Source organism: Penicillium arizonense (genome assembly GCF_001773325.1).
Source record: "Penicillium arizonense strain CBS 141311 chromosome Unknown PENARI_contig007, whole genome shotgun sequence".
In the NCBI taxonomy this organism is placed as follows: Eukaryota; Fungi; Ascomycota; class Eurotiomycetes; order Eurotiales; family Aspergillaceae; genus Penicillium; species Penicillium arizonense.
This window is the reverse complement of record NW_019173284.1, coordinates 1,470,804-1,490,995: the sequence shown is the minus strand read 5'-3', so window position 1 is coordinate 1,490,995 and position 20,192 is coordinate 1,470,804. Positions and strand designations below refer to the sequence as shown.

Genomic DNA, 20,192 nt, shown 5'->3' with positions numbered 1-20,192 from the left:
ATGGCCAACAAAGCCTACAACTCTTCGATACCTCGTGTTCGTCTCCTGATATCTCACATTAGAAAGGAAGAAAGATACTCAACTTCTCTCCCGGGCCACTATTGACGTCAAAAATTGATCTCTATGTGAATGCGAGTTAATCAGTGCAGATGAGCCGATCCACCCCCGCGAGTCTGCCACAAGTGACATCTCCGGTGAATCCCAGCTACGTGGAGGATGAAGAGGCCCCCACCATCAAAGGCAAGAGAAAGCCATCTGGCCCCGACAAGCGAGAGAGCTGCCAGCGACTCAAGACAATCAGAGCGTGCGACATTTGCAAAGAGAAAAAGACTCGCTGCAGCGGGACTCGTCCATGTGCGCGTTGCCACCGACTGTCGTTGGTCTGTGAATACGAAACGACCTACTCCAGGGGACTCGGCCCGCCGCCGCCACCACCGTTGGAGCTGAGCTTCGACGATCAGCCGGACGAGCAGCAGTACTTCAAACATGACGCGAGTTTCCCAACATCCATTCAACAGCCCGTTCAGCATGAGGCTGCTCATCGTGCTCCTACGCGCAGTACCGATCTCTTGACCGCGGACTTCCAGGGAGGCTACCTAGACTTGGCGTCAGGAACCTCGTTTATCAACCGGATATGTCAGCGCCTCGACCAAGACAAGACGCCGTCCACCGGGGCCGTGAGTGTGTTGGATGGGTTCCATGGTGAACTCTCAGGCAGCCCATCTGTCACTAGGTTTGGGGACAAGCCGTATTCAAGCCTCTACAAGCTTGATTTCACCCTTCCTCCGTTGGAGAGAGCACTGGAGATGGTCGAAACGTACTTTGAATATGCCGTTGTGACCTACCGGTTCTTGCATCGCGGTCATGTCGAGCAATGGCTTCGTCAGATCTACCAGAGCAACATTTCGGCGACAAACCCGCCCACAGACCTAATGGTGGGCAGGTGCTGTATTGTGTACAGCGTTCTTGCGATTGGTACACTTTATGAGAGGCGAACTCCCGAGTCCGACGTAGATTACGATGAGCAGAGGTAAGCCCGAAGTTGGCGCATTGATCCCCCAGTCCACTTGCTGATTACCTGAAGCGAACGCTGGTTTGCCCTCTCCAAGCGGATGTCGTCCATTGAGTCGGGCGCACCACAGCTGGAGACAGTACAAGCGAGACTGAACCGAAGTCTCTACCTACTGGCGTCGTCCCGAGCCAGTGAGTGCTGGTTCGCGTTCGGTACCACCGTTCAGTTCTTGACCGCTCTTGACTTACATCGCAAATGGCCGTCCACTATGGTCGAGGAGGGTAAGGGCACATACATGGAGCAAGAACTTCGGAAGCGAACCTTTTGGAGCGTGTACACGTTGGACAAGTATCTGAGCGTGATGTTCGGCCGACCACGGTTGCTGCACGATGAGGATGTTGATCAAGAGCTTCCGGACGAGGTGACGGATCAAGACTTGTTGATCAATGAGCCGAGCATGCGATCTGGCGTGGCCGATGATGCGATGATTGCATCCGTACTGCATTACCGGTCCGTCTCCGAATTGAAGCATTATTCGAAGAGCAATCCAATTCCAGCTAACGATTAGCAGACTCTCACGCGTGCTGGCAGATATTTCAAGGAAGTTGTATACCGTCAATCCGCCGGGAGGGTCCCCTTTCGAGGCGGCCATTCTATTAACCCTCGAGTTAGAACGATGGAAGGAGGTCGCAGCCCCGTTGATGGATCGCTGGCGGTCTCAGATTCAGCAGCTTGCCTACTCGCACGCAATTATTTACATCACGCGATTATTTCTCTTGAATGACTGCAAAGATATTCCGCAATCGAGCGTCGTCACTTATGTTCACAAATGCATCGGGGCCGCCGAGGAAGTAATGACTATCATCAACGGACTCGCCAGCCGAAAGGCTCTCATCCATGGGTTTTGGTTCACCCATTACGTGTGCTTCTGTGCTATTACCGTGGTGTACATCCACATCATCAAACAGCATCAAGCGTCGGGCGATCCATCAAAGAAGGTGGAAAACAGCAGTCAGCTGCAATATTTGTTCAGCCTCGCAGAGACCTGCCAACAACATCTAGGTAAGGCCACCTGCCGGAGCAGTCCCAACCGACGCTACGGCATTATTCTGGAGCAGTTGCGTCTTCAAGTCCACCGACAAGTTGTCTCCAGTCTCCGACCAGGCGTTCAAATGGAGACAGAAGAAAATAGCCACAAGAGCCTTTCCAAAGCAGACAGTTTTCTTCCGCCTAGCTTCCATCCCGCGCCTGTTACCGCCATCTCCCCGAAGCCCAATATGGCATTCGACGCACTGCCCGCCGACCTCTTTGCCTCTCACCTTGTGGACGACTCATTCAAGTTATATGATAGCTTTGGGTTCCCGGACAGCTCTGATACTTCAGCCTGGTGGGCACAACTAGACTCCTGGGTAAGCTTGGTCATCATTTTTGTTGTGTCAAGCAAGCTGACCTGTTTTAGGCGTACACTGATCTTTCCGAGGAACCGTCCATCTTCCGGTTTTAGAGCATAATACGGTCTTGTAATAGATTTCGTATCGATCGCGTGAAGTTATTTAATGTGGTCTTCTAGCATGAATCCCTAGGCGACCTAGTTATAGGCCGATTGTGGCTATCGAGCCTTGTAGAGGAGAGGATCAAAGCCATTCCTATGACACCTTGTGAATCTAGATAATGAATCAATGAGAGCATGAAGATCTATCTCTATCATGCCTAGCCTTTCTCAGGTAATATCAGTACCTTCTTCTATTTCTTTCTTTTCCTTTCTGTTCCATAGCCTGTAGAGGAGTTGACAATGAATCCATTGTAGTTTCTGCTACTCATTAAATGTACACAGAAAAGAAGTGCACAACTTGCTATGCTCGAAAAATGCTTTATATAAGTTATATGACAACGAGGCGGCTGCAAAAAAAGATGTTCAATTTATTAGATTTAAATTCTTCAGTAGGTGAGTAGCCTTGAATTCATTAGTCGGTTGGTTGAACACCAGTAATACATTTTCGAATTATTGATTGTCTTACGAGCACTGTAAAGTCCAGTAAAATCAAAGTTTCATCATTGTCCCTTTAGTCAAGGGTCTGCCTGGTTTTTTATGTGTAGGTGTGTAATCGGCCTAACTTCCTAGGTACATCTCTCTATATAAATTCGTATCCAATATCATCTTTCGACTCTCCACTTCCGTTAACCATTCCCCTTCTCATGAGGTAGTGTCATCCAATGTTCAAGATCCATAATCCAGGGCTGCAGCCACGAATTTAACCAGCAAAGCTGCCAGTAACAAAGACCTTCTCGTGCTTCATTAGCAAGCTACAGACCAAGCAAATGGCTCCCGCAGCGATAATGGGCACGTAGGCCAACTGGATCGCCCCGGTGATACCATGGATTGCGGCTGCATATTCCTCGGAACTCGCAGAGCGGAGGAGCTGGCTCCCCACGCCCGAGATTGCATTGGAGATCTCGTCCTCACTGGCCAGGGGGAACACCTGCTTCAGGGCCTGTTGCGCGAAGTTAACGAACAGGGCGCCGGAGATACCCGTGCCGAAGACGATCCCCATCATCTGTCCGACCGTCATGAAGCCCACGCAGAAGGGGATCTCCTCGGGCTTGACCTTCATCTGTGCGATTGCGAAGCCGGCCTGGCAGAAACAGCCCACGCCAGTGCCCAGGATGATGGTGTAGCCGTAGATTTTGGCGTCGGATGTGTGTTCGTCCACGGTGTCTGTTTTGTAGCGAGGCTTGTTAGGGCGTGTTTCGTGGTATATGGGGAGTACGTGCGACGGAGGACTTACAGAGGAGGACACCGCCGATTAACTCGAGAGCAGCGCCGAAAATGTACCAGGGGTAGTAGTAGCCGGTCTTGCCCATAAACTGACCGTTGACCAGGTTGAAGGCGACCAACAGCAGAATGAAGGGCAGGAGATGGACGGAGGTTTCAACGGCTGTGCTTCCGCGGGTGAATTGGTAGTAGATGGGCAAGTAGTAGATGCCAATGAAGCTGCCGAACGTCGCCAACACTGTACGTAGTTAAACTTTACGCCATGCTTGTGTAGTAAATGTTGGGAGTACTCACTCATAGTGAGGAAGAGAACGATCAAGGTACGGCTCTTCCAGAAATGCATGGGGAACATGCGGTTCTGGAAGTTGGTTCCCAGGTTGAAGGTTTGTTGCACCACAAATAGGACCAACAGGACACCGGCGCCCACAAACAGACCAATGCTGTTTGAGCTGCTCCAGGTCCACAGAACGCCGCCGAAGTTCATGGCCATAATCGCGCATAGAAGGGTACAAATGGACAGCAGTGCTCCAATGTAGTCGATCTGGCCAAACCGCTTGATGATGGGGACATCCTTCTGGGGCCTGAAGTCGGGCAAGAGAAGGATGTAGATCGGAGCGACGACCGCTCCGACCAGAAGGTTCAGGTAGAATGCCCAACGCCAGGTCGCCTTGCTGTCGCCGAGGGCACCACCAACCACTGGACCCAGCACGGTGCCGACACCCCAAATGAACCCAGTCAGACTGAGATATTTCGGACGTTCAATGTTGTCTGTGGTCACTGACATCAATGTCAACAGACCCATGTACATTCCACAACCACCGGCACCCGCGATGGCACGACCGACGATGAAGCTGTTGATGTCTGGAGCGCCACCGCAGAGAGCCGACGCGCCCATGAACACGACCGTGCTTCCGATGTAAAGCTTCTTTGCGGAGAAGGTTCCATAGGCCTTGGACCAGATCAAGGTCGTTGCAGCCGATGCCAGAGCAAAGGAAACACCCAGCCAAGGAACCAGACTGACATGGCCAAAGGTTTCGACGACTTTCGGCTGAACATTGGCCACCACAGTATTGTCGAGCGCATACAAGAACAAGGACGAAAGCAATGCAGTGACTACTAGGGCCCACTGTGAATATGGGGTTAGCGAGGGATCAATAAACATGGATGGTTCGATGCCCTACTTTAACGCCGTGCACGTCTCTTGGGGATTGTGGCTTCTCGATCGTAGCCTCTGAGGGCGGCTCAGAGGATGAGGAGCGCAGAGAATCACTTGGAGTCTTCATTGTCGTGGTGACAAGTATCGACGAAATGTTGGTTGGTTGGAATGTGAAGCTGAGACTGGAGCTTTTGTTTGGGTTTGCCTCTGCCGTTTGTACTGATGATTGTGGCTGAGGTGAGTGTGATTATAACTCCAATTGCTAGGGACACCAGTAACTATTTATCATCATGATGCCCGGCCGATTTGTCTTACCGATGCTCTTGTCCAGCAGCCATGTTGCCGAGACGGAGTTGATTGCGCTGGCCGTGTCGGTGCCCATGACGGAAACGGACCCGGAAACTCGACTAGGCAAGGCAAATTCCTGTGCTGTCCACACTCTCTCGGGATGCCTCTGCGCCAAGCTTGAGGATCTCCGACGGAAATAGTGTGGAGTCAAGAGAGTCGAGGCAGTCAAAGCTACTATTCGTCCGGATACCCTGTGGGTCCCCGGAAATGCTTTGAAATCCAGCCTCGAAAAGCATCGTCAATGGTATATTCTCCTATCAGGAGATACGTTCGCAATGGTTAGTTATGTTATTATAAGAACGATGGCTGAAATTGCTCAAATGCTGGGATTTCGCATCGCATCTCTCGGCCGCCTTAATTCCTCCGGCTGAATTCCTGCCTCAATCTTGCCCTGATATCATGTCCGCCCAAACTGTCACGTTCCAGCGCCAGTCGACAGAACCCGCCAGTGTCATCCGCATTTACCGTCACGACGCTGTAGGCGACGCTCCGATTCCCGCGGACTCGGTTCTGCTGAAGTTTCTGGCTGCTCCCGTAAATCCCCAGGATCTGTTGGTGATTGCCGGCCGGTATCCCGTCCAGCCACACCATCGCTATAACGACGAACCCATCCCGGGATACGATGGGGTGGCTCGCGTCGAGCGCGTGGGCACGGATGTTGATGCGTTGGAGCCCGGGGACCACGTCATTCCCCGTGCCCACGGCTTGGGGACCTGGCGCACGGAAGCCGTGGTTCCGGCGGCAGCCGTGCTGAAAGTGTCGAAGAGTTTGGAACCGACGACCGCCAGTCTGCTGAAAACGGGTTGCTCGACGGCTTATCTTCTGTTAGAGAGCTGTCCCTCCCTGTGTCCGGGAGAGTGGGTCGTTCTGAATGCCGCCACGGGATGGATTGCGCGGATGGTGGTGCAATTTGCCCTGCTCAAGGGCTGTCCAAGCATCTGTGTGATTCGAGACCGGGATGATGTCGAGGCCACACGGCAGTCACTTCTCGATCAGGGCGCTCGTGTGGTCGTCACCGAGTCTCAACTTGCCAAAGAAGGCCCGGCCGCAATCGCGGCCGGGAAGCGCGTCACTCTCGCACTGGATGCGGTCTTCGGACAATCCGGTCAGCGACTCGCCGCCATGCTCGCTCCTGGGGCTACCTACATCAATTACGGGTCGCTGGGAGGTGCGGGGGGCCAATTGGTCCTGAGCCAGGAGCTAATCTTCTGGAAACAAATCACTTTCAAGAACTTCCGACTGTCCCAAGCGCTGGGTCGATACACGGAAGACGCACAGATTGACCTTCTTTCGTGGTTCACCGAGCTCTTCGAGGAAGGAAAGATCACTGCGCCACCGGTCAACCGCGTGGACTGGGAAGAAGACAGGGATGGTGGAAACCTCGAGAAGAAGGTCCAGTTGGTGTTGGCTAGAGCCGGTGGGAAAGTAGGACCGGCCGTCGGGTGCACCAAGCACGTCGTGCAGTTCTGAGTTTCTCTCTTTGTTTCTTTGCTCTGTATTCTTACACGCATATGACAAGGCTATCATGGTTTTCTTCAGCCTTTCAGTTGTGCTTGCCGATATAGCCGATTTTTGTAGACTAGACCATAGAATGTATATAAGGACACTCCTCGCAACAGGAGTATGGTAACTCAGTCCGCACCTGCGAATTTTTGGGAAGACGAAATGTCACGCGAAGCACATCCCTATCGTGATACTGGATCTCTTCATGTTCTTTATAGCCCCTGACATTGCCAAGTTAAAGATGTTGACAAACGGAGTCTCGAGTAATCGCCAAATTTGCCTGGGATAACACTCAAGCATCATCAGGATTGTGTTGATAGTCCTACTTAGCAGCAGTTCTCCTGAGTCTACATTGGAGTTAACCACCATCCGGGATCTTGTTGTCGATGTTTGCTGCAATTTATAAATTGTACATCAATAGGTTCCGATATATACATCTGTTGCCGAGATGAGGCAAATACAAGAAACACGTGATAACATCGGTCCAGGTGAAATAGAATACCATAAAAAGAATCTCAATAGTTTTACACATGTCCAAGTTTCCCTGAACCTATATCTACAATTTTCTCGGACTTTTCTGATGCGGGTTTCGCGGTCATTTCTTGAATCCGCAACACGGAGAATTCGAATCTTGGACGAGGGCTCGCAAATACGAGATAAAACAGTGTTTATATGGGCATCGTCATGAATAGAAAAGAAGGAAAAAGTCGTACCTTGTGTGTATTACTTCGCTGGATGACCGTATTTTGAAACGCTTGGAAGGCTTGGTCCAAACATGTCAACTTGCGATTGCGATCGTCCCACAACATACTGGGCACAGCTTTACTCATGTGAATATGCACTAGTGGGAATACTTATGAAATACTTGGAAAGGTAGTCAATCTATATACAGTTCAAAAGCATGACCCCCGGATGTCAACCCCACGGGCCTAATCCGTATAGGCACTTTCCTGTTCGATAGTGGTTGCGTTGTACTTCCGGAGCATGTCCTCCAATCCCGGAATTGGCGCATCGAAGTCAATCAAGCAGCTATTCATGGTTCGGGCGAGAAACGCGTAGATCGACTGAGTGTAGAACAGGTCCATCAAAGCCTCATCTCCAAGGACCTGTTTGGCCTTGAGCACCGTGTCCTTGTTGACACGATCGCGCAGGCAAAGGTCTTCAACAACCGTGCTGATCAGTCGTTGGCGATCAGAGAAGAGCTCCGTTGAGCTCAAGTCCCCGGAGCGGAGGCCCGCCAGTTGTGCGTCGGTGTACCCGAAGACCCGGGCCACGGGCTCATTGACGTCCCACTCGTACGGGGCATCGAGCAGGGACGCGGTGCGCAAGACTACAAGTTGCCAGTCCTTAGAGCGTAAGCTGCGCTCGGGCGACCAGGCACAGGTCAGCAGTTTCATGAAGGTTGGGAAAAAGGTGGGCGCATTGGCGATCAGCTGGGGATCGATTGTTAGTGCATCGCTCTCCCGTCACGGAAGACTATGGAGAGAATATGAGAATGTACCTTAAAGATGTTGCGCTCGAAGGGAAGCGTTTTCAGGGCTGTGCTGACCTCCTCCGGAGCAGTTGCGGAGTCCACGTACGGCAGAAGGTGGTTGTTGGTCATGTCGCGGTTCTCCCAGGATGTCATGATGACAGAAGAGTCGAAGTTGATGAGATTTATTATGAATAAGGTGGAAGTGTATGTTTTGGTCGGTTTTCAATGTGTTGATTGTGGTGATCGGGGCTGCTGATTGTTGCTGAGCTGGAGTTGTTGATCGGTCCGTCGGCGGCTTTTATAACGTAGGATTTGTAGTGATGGACCCGATGGACACGGAAGGTCAAAAATGAGCCAGCGAGTAGACGCAATAATTTCCGGTGATTCCTTCCATTGGTAGTTTGCAGTTAGGGCTTTCCGGGTCAGTGGCCCCGCAGTGTTTCCGCTCCGGCGCTCTCCCTCATCTCTCTTTCTCCTCCTCTCACTGTATCCTTGGCACTTGGCGTTGTCGATCCGGAGAGCCCCATCGTGTGTCTGCACAGACCCAAACATCTTGTGAAATTCTCCGAGATGTCGAAGCACGCGGCCGTGCTCCCGCGGTGGGGCCAACACACGGACGGCAACTAGATTGGATGCTACCATAACGTTTCTTAGTCCTTTCCGCCTCCTGTACATGCCTGGCCGATATGGCGCAAGAGACAGGTTCCGGATCATGCATACCAACTCGACCCAAGCCAGTCCGTCGATCCCGGGGCCGGAACCTGCGACATCACCACGTAAGCTTGCATCGCTGAAGTCGAATGGCTGCTACTGAGGGGACGGGGGACATAGCGCACAGCATGGCACGGAAACCTCCCTGATTACGGGGACAGGCGATGTTCAGAATGGCTTCAGCCATGATCAAGAAAGGCTATAAAGAAACGTGGAGGCACCCAGCCATCAACCCATCAACACTTGAAACAGAAGTCAGCAAAGGCATTCATCATTTGAGAAACACCCTCGGGATTCTTTCTTTCTCACACCAAAACAAAAGTCGCTATTATCATCGTCATCATGAGCCTCATCCAGCTGAACACCATCGACTTCTTGTCCGCCGATCCTTTCAGCCATGCGGAAATTCTGTACGACCAGCACTTGGGCGACATTGAGAGCCTGCTCCATGGTAATGACCTGGAGGTGGAATGGCCGGCGACTCCGGCACAATGCCAAATCCTGGAATCGGACGAAATGCCGTGGTGCAAGATCAGCCTGATCTTGCCACGGCAGTCCGCGCCCGATGTGAATCGAATTCAGTCGAGCTGGACCCAGATCTGCTCCCACCGTGAGTTTCCAATTTTCTTGACTTGAGCGTGAATTCCCAGAATCTCTAACACATAAACAACAGACTGTGGCCTTCGTACAGTCTTCCGTTCGGATCCCCGTTCGGGGCAGACGTATCAGCGGGTGGTGTATCGCACTCCGGATATCCAGTGGGATACTAAACCGATTGGAAGCAATGTCTCTTCCTCTAACTCGTCGTTGGCGGATGTTCCGGCGGAGGATGATCTGGCACAGTTGATTGTCTGTCGCGACCCCAGTACTGGCAGCTATCGCTTGACACTCCGTGCACGGCGGGCAGCCGTCGACGGTACCTCCCTCGAGATTATCAAGCGCAACTTCGTCCTGCTGTATTGTGGTTTACCCTTGCCGGAACACACTCCACTGGCGACGTACCAACGTTTCCTTAAGGAGACAAAAGACACGGCCAGCAGCATTGCGTTCTGGAAGGCTCAGCTCAGTGGTGCCGTGCCACCCGTCGCTCTCCCTTGGGAGACAGGACTGTCGGACGTGAGTGTGTCTCAAGACCGCCAGGCTCTTCGCCTCCATCTCGATGACAATTCCCACCCGGGTTTATCTCAAATTGAGCATGCCTCGGGCCTGCCACGCAAACTCATCTTTGAAACCCTCTGGGCCTATGTCTTGCACTGCCATTCCGGTGCCAGCGATGTTCTCTTCGCGGCCGTGGAGCGCGATGCGAGCTTCCCAGATGCCGCCTCGTGCGTGGGATACCTCGACCACACATATCCCGTCCGATTGTCGGTATCCAGCGACGAGACGTTCGTTGGCCTTTCCAACCGCCTCACCACCTTCCATCAGTCGGCATCCCCGCATGCCTATCTGGGATACAACGCGTTATCCCAGGAACTCACAAAGCCCCTTGAGTCGGTTCTAAGATACTCTCCGGATCCGAATGGACCGACGCTGGCCGGGCAGTTGGCGCCATTCCCTCTGGCAATGTTCATCAATGGGACCGGTGTCATCACTTTGACGCTGTGCCACTCGCCCCTCACAGCGACTGCGGATGCCCAGCTGCTCCTCGAACATTTCTCGCATGCCTTGTACAGTGCGCTCAATAAATTCTACCTTCCTCACGCTCGTCTGGAGGAGATCGAACTGGGCTCGCGGGAAGAAAAGCTGGCTCAGGTGCACACGGCCAAGGCGTTAGCTCGTCAGCACCAAATATCGACCATCACCCGTCTGTTTGAGGAACAGGTCATGTGCAGCCCTAAAGCCGCCGCGGTGCAGTTTGAGGAGGATGCCCCACTCAGCTACGCAGAGCTCAATGCTCGCGCGAATTGGATGGCACGCGCGCTACCTTCACTCAGGGGCAAGGTCGTCCCAGTCTGTCTCGACCGCTCGACTGATCTCATTATCACTGTACTCGCCATTCTGAAGTCGGGTGGAGCATACACGGTGCTCGATCCAGAGGGATCCGTTGAAAGGAACAGTCGAATTATCGAAACTTGCTCCGCGACTATGGTCCTGACGAGCCGTCGTTACGCATCTTCGTATCCCAGTGCTCTCGTAATCGAAGACTATATGGTTTCCACAGGCAAAGAAGAAACTTCTGCGAACCTGGACATCAAAATCGGCAGTGAGGACCCATGCTACGTGGTGTTCACTTCCGGCTCCACTGGTACACCGAAGGGTGCGGTTGTCACTCATGGGGCGGCCACGAATGGAATGGCGTACCATACCTTGAATGGCAAACAGCGCTGGTTGCTTTTCTATAATCCAACCTTCTCTGCCGCACAGCGGACGATGCTGTCGACTCTGACCCATGGAGGCACTCTCCTCTTAGCCACCAAGCAAAGGCTGACGACGCGCCTGGCTGACACCATCCGCACCATGCAGGTGGATGCCCTCGGGATCACGCCGTCGGCACTTTCTCTCATGGAGCCCAATGATGTACCCGACTTAAAACAGGTCACGCTGGTGGGCGAGAGCATTTCCCGCGAGCTCGTTACCACCTGGGCAGATCATGTCGATCTGCGGAACACGTTCGGCCTGAGTGAATGTGCCCAATTGAACTTCGGAAAGCGCCTCTCACGCAGCAGCAACCCCGGCATCGTCGGACGCCCCACAGACACTACGCAAGCGTATGTTTTGAAACCCGGCACGACCGAGCTGACCCCGATGGGCGTCGCGGGTGAGCTGTGCCTGGCCGGACCGCAGCTAGCATTGGGCTACCTCACCTCGAGCACAGGTGTCAACAAAGCTACTGCAGCGGCCTTCGTGGAAAACCCCTTCGGCCTGGGACGCATGTACCGAACGGGGGATGTCGCTAGGATCCATGCAGACACTTCTATTGAGATCCTGGGCCGTATGGACTTCCAAGTCAAGCTTAACGGACAAAAGGTCAATCCGGCGGAAGTGAACCGGGTTCTATCCCAACATGAAGCTGTCCAAAGTTGTGCAACAGTTGCCATCGAGATGCGAGAACGACTCGTATTGGTGGCAGCGATCGTCCTGGCTTCCGAAAGTCAGTGGAGCAGAATGGTTTCCTCGATCCGTGACCACAGTAAGCAAAAGCTGCCGGCGTATATGGTCCCTTCATTGTGGATGCAAATGTCGAATCTTCCGTCCAATGGAAATGGAAAAGTGGATGTTCGCGCCATTGAGCGCGAAGCACTTGCGAAAGGGTGGGAAGGCCTGGTTGAAGCAGCAGCTTCAGATGCTGCTGTAGAGGCAATCACCGACCCAATCGAACAGCAGATCGCTAGTGTTTGGGCCGACGTGCTTAGTCTGCCACAGCAGTCTATCAATCGTGACACCGCTTTCCTCTCGCTGGGAGGGACTTCCATTGAAGGCATTAAAGTCACCTCGGAGTTGCGGAAACGCGGAATTGCCATTGATCTTGGGGACGTACTCGGCAACGCCACCTTGAAGGAGACAGTATCTTACGTGACAGTCGTGGAAGATAGCAGTGATGACCTGCAGCCATTTGCCCTCGTTCGAGACCCCGAAGCGCAGCAGGAACTCCATGCCGACCCTCACATCAGCGATGCATATCCAGCCACTCCTTTGCAAGAGAGCTTGCTCGCTAGTCTGGGCGAGGACCAGGGAATGTATACCTACCAGAGGACGTGGGATGTTAGTCGTCTTGATATCCGCAAGCTGCGAGACAGCTTCAATACCGTTCTCGAGTCGAGCGACATCCTCCGCACATCGTTCAAGGCCCAGGGCCGCAGCCTGCTCCAGGTGGTCCGAAACGACATCACTTTGCCTTGGGTGGAGTCCACGGAAGACCTTGGGGCATACCTTGCGCAAGATAAGCAGCTACCATTCTCCCTTTCCGGTCCCTTGTTCCGAGTGGCTATCATCTCCGGGCAAGTTCTTGTTGTCACTATGCATCACTCCCTGTTTGATTACTGGTCGCATCGCTTCGTGTACCAGGATGTCGCAGACGTCTACCTGGGTCTTCAACTCCGCCCACGGCCGCAGTTCAAACAGTTCATGAACCATAACGCCACTACATCGGCAGTGGAGCATGACCGCTTCTGGAGGACGTATCTTACCAACACGGAGCCAAGCGTTATCAACACGGTGCCCGTGACCCAAACAACCGTTGCCCAACGCAAGCTTCCCGAGGGTCCTCTTCGCCGGTCGCTTCAACTCCAGGGGCTCTCACTGGGTGCCGTCCTCTATGGAGCGTGGGCCATTGTTCTCTCAAACCACACTCGCCATGCTGATGTGGTATTTGCAACCACTCTCTCCGGCCGGGATGTTCCCGTGCTTGATGTTGACCGTCTCGATGGTCCTACTCTGACTACAGTGCCCCAGAAAGTGAATGTAGCACCCGAGACAACTCTCTTACAGCTAGCCCAGACCGTACAGGCCAATCTGTTCAAAATATTGAAGCACTCACAGCATGGAATGCGCAATGCCCTTGCTGCAGGAAACCTTCCAGCCACTGGTCTTGATACAATGGTGAACATTCTGGTGAAGGACCATGATGGGGATCAAGTCAACCAGATCTTCCAGTATTACGGGGATCGGCCCACCTGGGAATCCGAATTCACAACTTTGGAAGTTGAGAATGATGATGAGTCACTGGTTATGAAGCTCTCATCGAAGATGGAGCCTCGCCGTGTAGAGTTCCTCCTTGAGTCCTACGAAAAGGTGCTCCAGGCATTCATGCAGACCCCAACGCAACGTCTCTCAACCCTAGACATCATTGGGGAGGCAGAGACTGAATTCCTGTACAATGAAATTTCAAACAGAAAGAGTCTCCATGTACCCCATCCTTCGCTTCTGCATGCGAGCTTTGAGGATCACGCCCGAGGATTTCCTGACACCCACGCCATCGACTGGGATGGATCGACACAGCTATCATATGCAGAGTTGAACGCCCGTGCCAATCGCGTTGCTCATTACCTGATCGAAAAAAGAGTGTGCGTCGGAGACGCCATCCCCCTGATGCTGGAGAAGTCTATCGACACCATCGTCGCGATACTCGGTGTCATGAAAGCTGGGGCCGCATATGTGCCTCTGAGCCCGGATAATCCGGTGGACCGCAACACATTCATCATCGACGATGTTAAGGCACGAACGATACTGACCGAAGCCGCGTATGCTGAGATGTTCTCTTTTATCCCTCATCTGGACATCGTTCGGATCGATACGCCAGAGATCGATCAGTTCCCTGCGTCCCCTACTACGGTACACACCGTTCCTGACAACACCGCCTATATCATCTACACGTCCGGCAGCACGGGCATGCCAAAGGGTGTACAGGTGCCCCACCGCGCTGCAGCGGCGGCTGTCATCAGCATGGCCGTTGCTGAAAGCAGATATTCTGGCGAGTGGAGAACGGTCCAGTTTGCCAACTACGTATTCGATGCTTCGGTGCAGGATATCTTCAACACTCTCAGCACCGGTGGAACTCTGTGCATGGCGCCTCCCGACAAGATGCAGTCCGACCTGCCAGGAGTCATCAACGCAATGTCAGCCAGACAGGCGATCCTCACTCCAACGGTCGCAAAGCTGCTTGATCCTAGCGAGGTGCCCTCTTTCGAAACATTGATCGTGGGTGGAGAGCCTCTTACGTCAGATGTCATTGCACGCTGGAGTCCGGGCCATCGTATCCTCAACGTCTACGGCCCTACGGAGACTTCCATGGTAATCGCGACGAAAGAGGTTGATCCCAGCGGTCGTCCGAGCAACATCGGCGCACCATTCCCAACAGTGATGGCCTTCATCCTGCACCCTGATGGTACTACGATGGTACCCTATGGCTCTGTTGGTGAGCTTTGTGTGGCTGGACCCCAGGTAACCGACGGGTATGTCAACCGCAAGGATCTTACCAAGGCTGTGTTCATGAAGAATACACTGGGCACCGACCGCATGTACCGAACCGGAGATCTGGCGCGATGGCTCCCTGGTGGCGAACTGGAATGCTTGGGCAGAAAGGATAACCAGGTCAAGATCCATGGCCATCGCATCGAGCTGACGGAAATCGAACAGGCGATCCTGAAGACCGGACAGGTTCAAGGAGCGGCCGTCCTGGCAGTCAACCACAATGGTAAGAAGCAACTCGTTGCATTCTGCATCTTCGCCGCTGGTTCCTGTGAAATCCAGGAAGCCGGTGACCATCAGGCTCATGTTCAAGACCTGCGAGCGGGGCTCAATACCCTGGCCCACTACATGGTTCCCAAATATATTCTCCCCGTTGGAGATTTCCCCAAGATGCCCTCTCGCAAGACCGATCGGAAGCTTCTCGCCAAGTGGGTTGAGCAGTTGGACACACTCACCATCAGCCAGTATTCCTTCGAGGGTGGCAGAAGTCAACATGAAGTTGTTCCCGTGGAGAGTGAGGAAGAGTCCAAATTGCAAGACATGTGGTCTAAGGTTCTTGGACTCCCCTCATCTGGCATTGGAAAGAAGGCCGACTTCCTGTCTTTGGGTGGCGACTCCATTGCAGCCATTAGCCTGGCTAGTGTTGCTCGCAGTGCTGGGTACCTCCTCAGTGTTAAGGACATACTGAAGAATCCGATCTTGGAGAATCTCACGCCAATGATGCGCCTTGACACAAGAGGTGCTCAAGTACTGAAGCCGAGCTACAAAGCCCCAACCAGTGTGTTAGACGCCATTCGCGAGCATGGTTTGACGATCGGTGGTAATGTTGAGTATAGTAAGCAACGACCTGCTGTGTTTTGAGATCTCATATGAAGATGGTTGTGGCTAACTATTCCAAGTTTATCCATCTCCCCCAGGACAAGCCCAGTTCCTCGAAGAGGGTGACCGCTTCGAACAGATGTGGGTGCTCATGGCCGTTCGTAAAATGCCCGAATCCTCCAGTTACCAGGACTGGATCCACTACACCAGTCGTCTGACGGAGATCAACGACATTCTGCGCACCACTTGGCTTCGTACCGGGGAGGCCCAGTGGGTGGGTGTTGTCATGAAGCACGCAGGCTTGGACGTACCCATCATTCCCTGCGACAGCGAGGAGAAGCAGTCGGAGATCATCGAGGAGTTCTGGAGTGAGCGCTTCCAGTTTGGAAAGCCTTTCGTCAAATATGCCATCCTTCTGCACTCCGACAATAGCTGGGAGGTAGCCATCAAAATGAACCATGCTGCATACGATGGAACCTTGCTTCGCACATTTGATGATCACTTTGCCGCTATCCGTCAAAGCACACCAATCCCCAGCCATGGCGAGTTCAAGGACTTTGCCAATTTCATATTCCAGTCAGACAAGGACGAATCGCTGCGCTTCTGGGCCGAGATAATGAAAGACAAGCATTACACCTGGCCCCAGGCAGAGAGCCCGAAGATCACCGCTGCTGTTCGGGAGATTATCCCCCGGAACCTGGAATCTGTGGCTCGCGCACAAGGAGTAACCGTCCCGATTCTCTTTCAAGCCGCCTATCAACTCTGGCTTTGCCGCGCAAGTGGCCAGAACGACGTCAGCTTTGATTATCTTCTTAGCGGTCGCAACGTGGACATGGCGGATGTCGACCCCCAGACCATCAATGGCACCTTGGCCAACTTCCTCCCGGTCCGGGCGCGAATCGATCCTCAGAGCGCCCTCGGCGACTATCTGGAGACCGTGCAGGACATCTTCTGGGGAATTACCGAGCATGGTGATGTCGGCCTGCATGAAATATTCAATGCAAGTGGTCTGTCGCGGACTACCGCAAGCAATCGTTGCCTTTTTCTCTACCAACCATTTGAACCTGCTGCGAACAGTGAGGAATCCGAATCCGATCGGTGGCTGGTCATGGCAAAATCGAAGGTCCGCATGTACCAGCCGTACGCTCTGGTGGTGGAGGTCGCCAAGGCACTTAACAGCCGGAACCGACTCACTGTTATGTATGATACGGATGTCTTCAGCGAGGAGGATGCACACCAGATCGCTTCTGAGATTGCAGCTCTGGTGGATCAGATTGCGGATCTCAGCGGGCAAAACGTCTCCCTGCAGCAGTTCCTCCATTGACTCGGCATTCATGACCCTTCCTTACCTGCTGTTCCAAACAGCAAGCATATACATAGATCTTACTTTCTCTCTTGCTATCCTCCTTTACTTTCTTTCTGCGGTATCGCTGTCGATGTTTCCTCTGTTGCTTTCTTTGTTATATCTCTTTTCTGTCAGTTCTGTCTCTTATGTGATAGTACATATTCCATACGTTGAATAAAAATTGGCTTAGTTGAAACCTCTCTGAGTAAAAGTAATGAAACGTTACAAATCTGGTGAGGAGCCCTGCTATTTTGTATGACTTTAAACCTTTTTAGGCAAAGGTTAACCACCTTTGCTTAGGACCCTTCACGATGACCGAATAAAGCCAACAATACTAGTATGTTTCAATTTCTTCACGTTGACTTTTCTAGGTTACTGAAGTAAATGAACCCACGGGTTTACGGTATGGGGTTTAGGTCTTACATATGAACCTAACCCCGACCCAAAGCGAGGCCTAGGTATACGGAAGTATACTCTTCTCTCTGTCTCTTCTTATTTCCTCTCTAGTTAAATGTCTCCAGACAAATAGACTCTTACTACTTAAGACTTGCCATTTTCTAGAGAGCTCTAATTAGCTGGCTAGGGATCATTTAGCCTGTTCATATCGTTAGCGATATAAGTGCTGCATACTACTAAATGCCCTTGTTTTTGATTTAAATTGAAGATGCTTAGATGTGTATAACTAACTCTGTTTCAGCCCTCACTATATATGGTAAGTGTAAGATATATATTTCTGTAAGTTCACCGTACTATGGCAACATTTTATATAATAACCCAAACAGTTGTAAAACGATAATTTACATTGATTAGTTAGCAGCGTTATGACGGCTGAGACCAGGATTCTATGCAAGAACAGGCTTTCGTGGGGGCCCATTGGGCCCCCATCGTGGGCCAGGGATTGGGCTTTGGGCCCGAGTTCCGGACCTAACGGTGGGCTTCGCAGGAGACTAGGCTTGGCACAAAGTGTCTTTGCTCCTTTAACCAAGGGGAGTAGGGCCAAACAGCGGATCAGTAACGACCACCTCTCCCGTTGCTCCATCTGGAAGGTAGACTTCGGGAATGACAGAGCCAAAAAGAGCACGGAGATCATATCCAGCGAGGGTTGGGTTGTCTTCTGAAGCTTGCCCCAGGTTTTCCGGTATGACAGGATAGCATAAGAAGTCGCTTGGTCCGTCCCATTCGCCAAGGTAATCGGAGCCTGGGTTGCCTTCTCGGTTTCCTAGGGCGAGCTGCCCATTCTAAAGCCGTGATTAGCTATCTCCTTCATGCCACCGTCTATTCTTGCATGTTTGGTCAGATTTCTCATACCAAATTATTCACCATTCCTCGCACAACTGCCCCTACAGGCTCCCCTATGGTTCCCTCAGCCTGGCGGGAGGGCATGGCCGATTGTGCCTGGGCCTTAACCTCGACATCTCGCACATATTGTCGCGCAATGTGGGAAAATTCACCAACAAGGGAAGAGGGCATTACTCCCTTTGATTTATACTCCTGTAAACTGAAGTGCCCAGCTGCGACTTCAAGGAGCGAGAGGTTATCCCTTGTTTCCGCATGTCTCGGATTGTGTACCACGAAGTCAAATAGGATAAAGATCGCCACAAGCGGCATAATAGAGAGGATACTAGTAGAACCAACGTTAGTACATTTTTCGGTTTTTGAAGCGTAGCAAAATAGTAGTAGGGTCAAAGAAAAACCTGGCATCTTAGCATCTTACAAGATTGGTGTATGTGGTGCGGTATCCACAAATTGTATCAACTCGATGACCATCCTTGCTGCCCTCATAAGTGTACGCTTGTTCTCTTCTGTCCTCGGAGAGGATTCATTCGCACTCAGGTACAATGTTAGCCTTGCCAATGCAATCACCAAACTGTAATATCTGAAATGCGTATACATTGCTGGCATTTTCGTGGCGGGGTCTGAAAAGGTGACGAATTGTGGATGTAGACCCGGCCTGAAATTCTCTGGGATTGCCACTCTCCAGCGCTCAAGGCGGCCTTCGATCTGGTCGATGGCAGAGTAATAAGATTCCAGGGAGTTCATAGTGGCGCTTACGGAGAACAGAGAAGCATAGGCTTGAGAGAGAATGCGGCTGAAGCGGATGGTGGATAGAAACCAGTTGAATTCTCCGTACATGGCCTCTGGGGCATCCGGGACGGGACAGCCAATGTCATAGTCTGCGATGATCTATTGAAATATCAATAATCCACTCCAACTGCTCGAAAAATTCTGTTCACCGTAACGACGAAAAGAAAATTATGACAACTTACAGAATTGACTTGACCATGGAAGCACATGTGCTTTTCCATGTAGTAAATGACCCAAAAGGTGCGCCTACAAGTTGCCGTATATGGCTCTTCTTCGTTTCCGATAGACTTGTGATAACGAAGGCCTTGAGCCATACGAGCAGCTTCCGTGATCAGGACCTCATCGATTTGGAGGCAGCATGTGTTCATGGCGAAGATTGACTGATTAAGCTCTGTCAGTTCATCGGGTTATACAAGCCCATCAGGCAGACAAAGCAAGCCTACCATAGCCACGAGAGCCTTTCTCGCTCATTAGCAATTTGTTCGAGTTATCTTTTCAACCAAAAAAGCTTACCTGAAGCCCTATTAAATGCTCCCGGGGTAATAGAATATCCGCAATTAGACCGAGGGCGACCTGGAAGAGCTTCCAGGCTTCCCCCTTTCCTGGCTCCCAAGTGCCACCTTCATGGTATTGACAGCCTAAGGCAAGCACCGTGTGATATAGAGCAGAGAACGCTGGGTTAGCCTTCAGTAGCTCCCTAATATTCGGCCCCAATGCTCTATTTCTGAAGTCTCGTTGGTCGAGGAAGGGGTACACAGAGTGCAAGTTCTGGAAGTAAGCTTCAATGTACGTATTAGTATGAAGGTTCGCAAACGTATAAGGGAAAACGAACCGTCGACATATGAGGCTGCGATGTCTCGTGGGACCTCTTCTATTCTGGGGGGCTTCATGAATGAGACTGGTGTCATAGTTGAGCCTGAGCCTCCCCGAGCTAGTAGACGGGTTTTAATGATGGCTTCCATGGCTTCTACAAGCCGGCGTAGAGTGTCGTTTCCGAGGAGCTCTGACAGGGTGTTGATCTTTTTCTCGGAAAAGAAAGCGAGACTTGAACTGCGGGCT

At 52.1% G+C, this 20,192-nt stretch overlaps 6 protein-coding genes across 6 annotated transcripts; 3 read left to right on the top strand and 3 right to left on the bottom strand.

Moving 5' to 3' along the window:
- On the top strand, positions 1-2,516 carry PENARI_c007G06921 (Zn(II)2Cys6 transcription factor; the record flags this gene model as incomplete). Its single annotated transcript, XM_022631008.1, has 5 exons — positions 1-36; positions 150-1,030; positions 1,085-1,522; positions 1,584-2,421; positions 2,472-2,516. 5 exons carry the CDS (start codon positions 1-3, stop codon positions 2,514-2,516), a joined length of 2,238 nt encoding a protein of 745 aa, XP_022489445.1.
- Positions 2,517-3,264: 748 nt separating this feature from the next.
- On the bottom strand, positions 3,265-5,323 carry PENARI_c007G11189 (uncharacterized protein; the record flags this gene model as incomplete). The annotated part of the gene is made up of 5 exons (XM_022631203.1): positions 3,265-3,728; positions 3,799-4,023; positions 4,080-4,911; positions 4,967-5,160; positions 5,257-5,323. 5 exons carry the CDS (start codon positions 5,321-5,323, stop codon positions 3,265-3,267), a joined length of 1,782 nt encoding a protein of 593 aa, XP_022489140.1.
- Positions 5,324-5,688: 365 nt separating this feature from the next.
- Positions 5,689-6,759, top strand: PENARI_c007G01584 (MDR family NADPH-dependent oxidoreductase; the record flags this gene model as incomplete). Its single annotated transcript, XM_022630748.1, has 1 exon — positions 5,689-6,759. One exon carries the CDS (start codon positions 5,689-5,691, stop codon positions 6,757-6,759), a length of 1,071 nt encoding a protein of 356 aa, XP_022489132.1.
- Positions 6,760-7,721: 962 nt separating this feature from the next.
- On the bottom strand, positions 7,722-8,419 carry PENARI_c007G05958 (carboxymuconolactone decarboxylase family protein; the record flags this gene model as incomplete). Its single annotated transcript, XM_022630957.1, has 2 exons — positions 7,722-8,225; positions 8,294-8,419. 2 exons carry the CDS (start codon positions 8,417-8,419, stop codon positions 7,722-7,724), a joined length of 630 nt encoding a protein of 209 aa, XP_022489204.1.
- Positions 8,420-9,319: 900 nt separating this feature from the next.
- Positions 9,320-17,027, top strand: sidE (nonribosomal peptide synthase SidE; the record flags this gene model as incomplete). Its single annotated transcript, XM_022631097.1, has 3 exons — positions 9,320-9,587; positions 9,651-15,719; positions 15,784-17,027. 3 exons carry the CDS (start codon positions 9,320-9,322, stop codon positions 17,025-17,027), a joined length of 7,581 nt encoding a protein of 2,526 aa, XP_022489208.1.
- Positions 17,028-18,025: 998 nt separating this feature from the next.
- Positions 18,026-20,041, bottom strand: PENARI_c007G08100 (fungal specific transcription factor domain-containing protein; the record flags this gene model as incomplete). Its single annotated transcript, XM_022631053.1, has 8 exons — positions 18,026-18,286; positions 18,357-18,669; positions 18,763-18,876; positions 18,940-19,232; positions 19,316-19,513; positions 19,577-19,591; positions 19,647-19,912; positions 19,966-20,041. The coding sequence occupies 8 exons, from the start codon at positions 20,039-20,041 to the stop codon at positions 18,026-18,028; spliced, it is 1,536 nt and encodes a 511-aa protein (XP_022489261.1).
- Between the last annotated feature and the right edge of the window lie 151 nt (positions 20,042-20,192).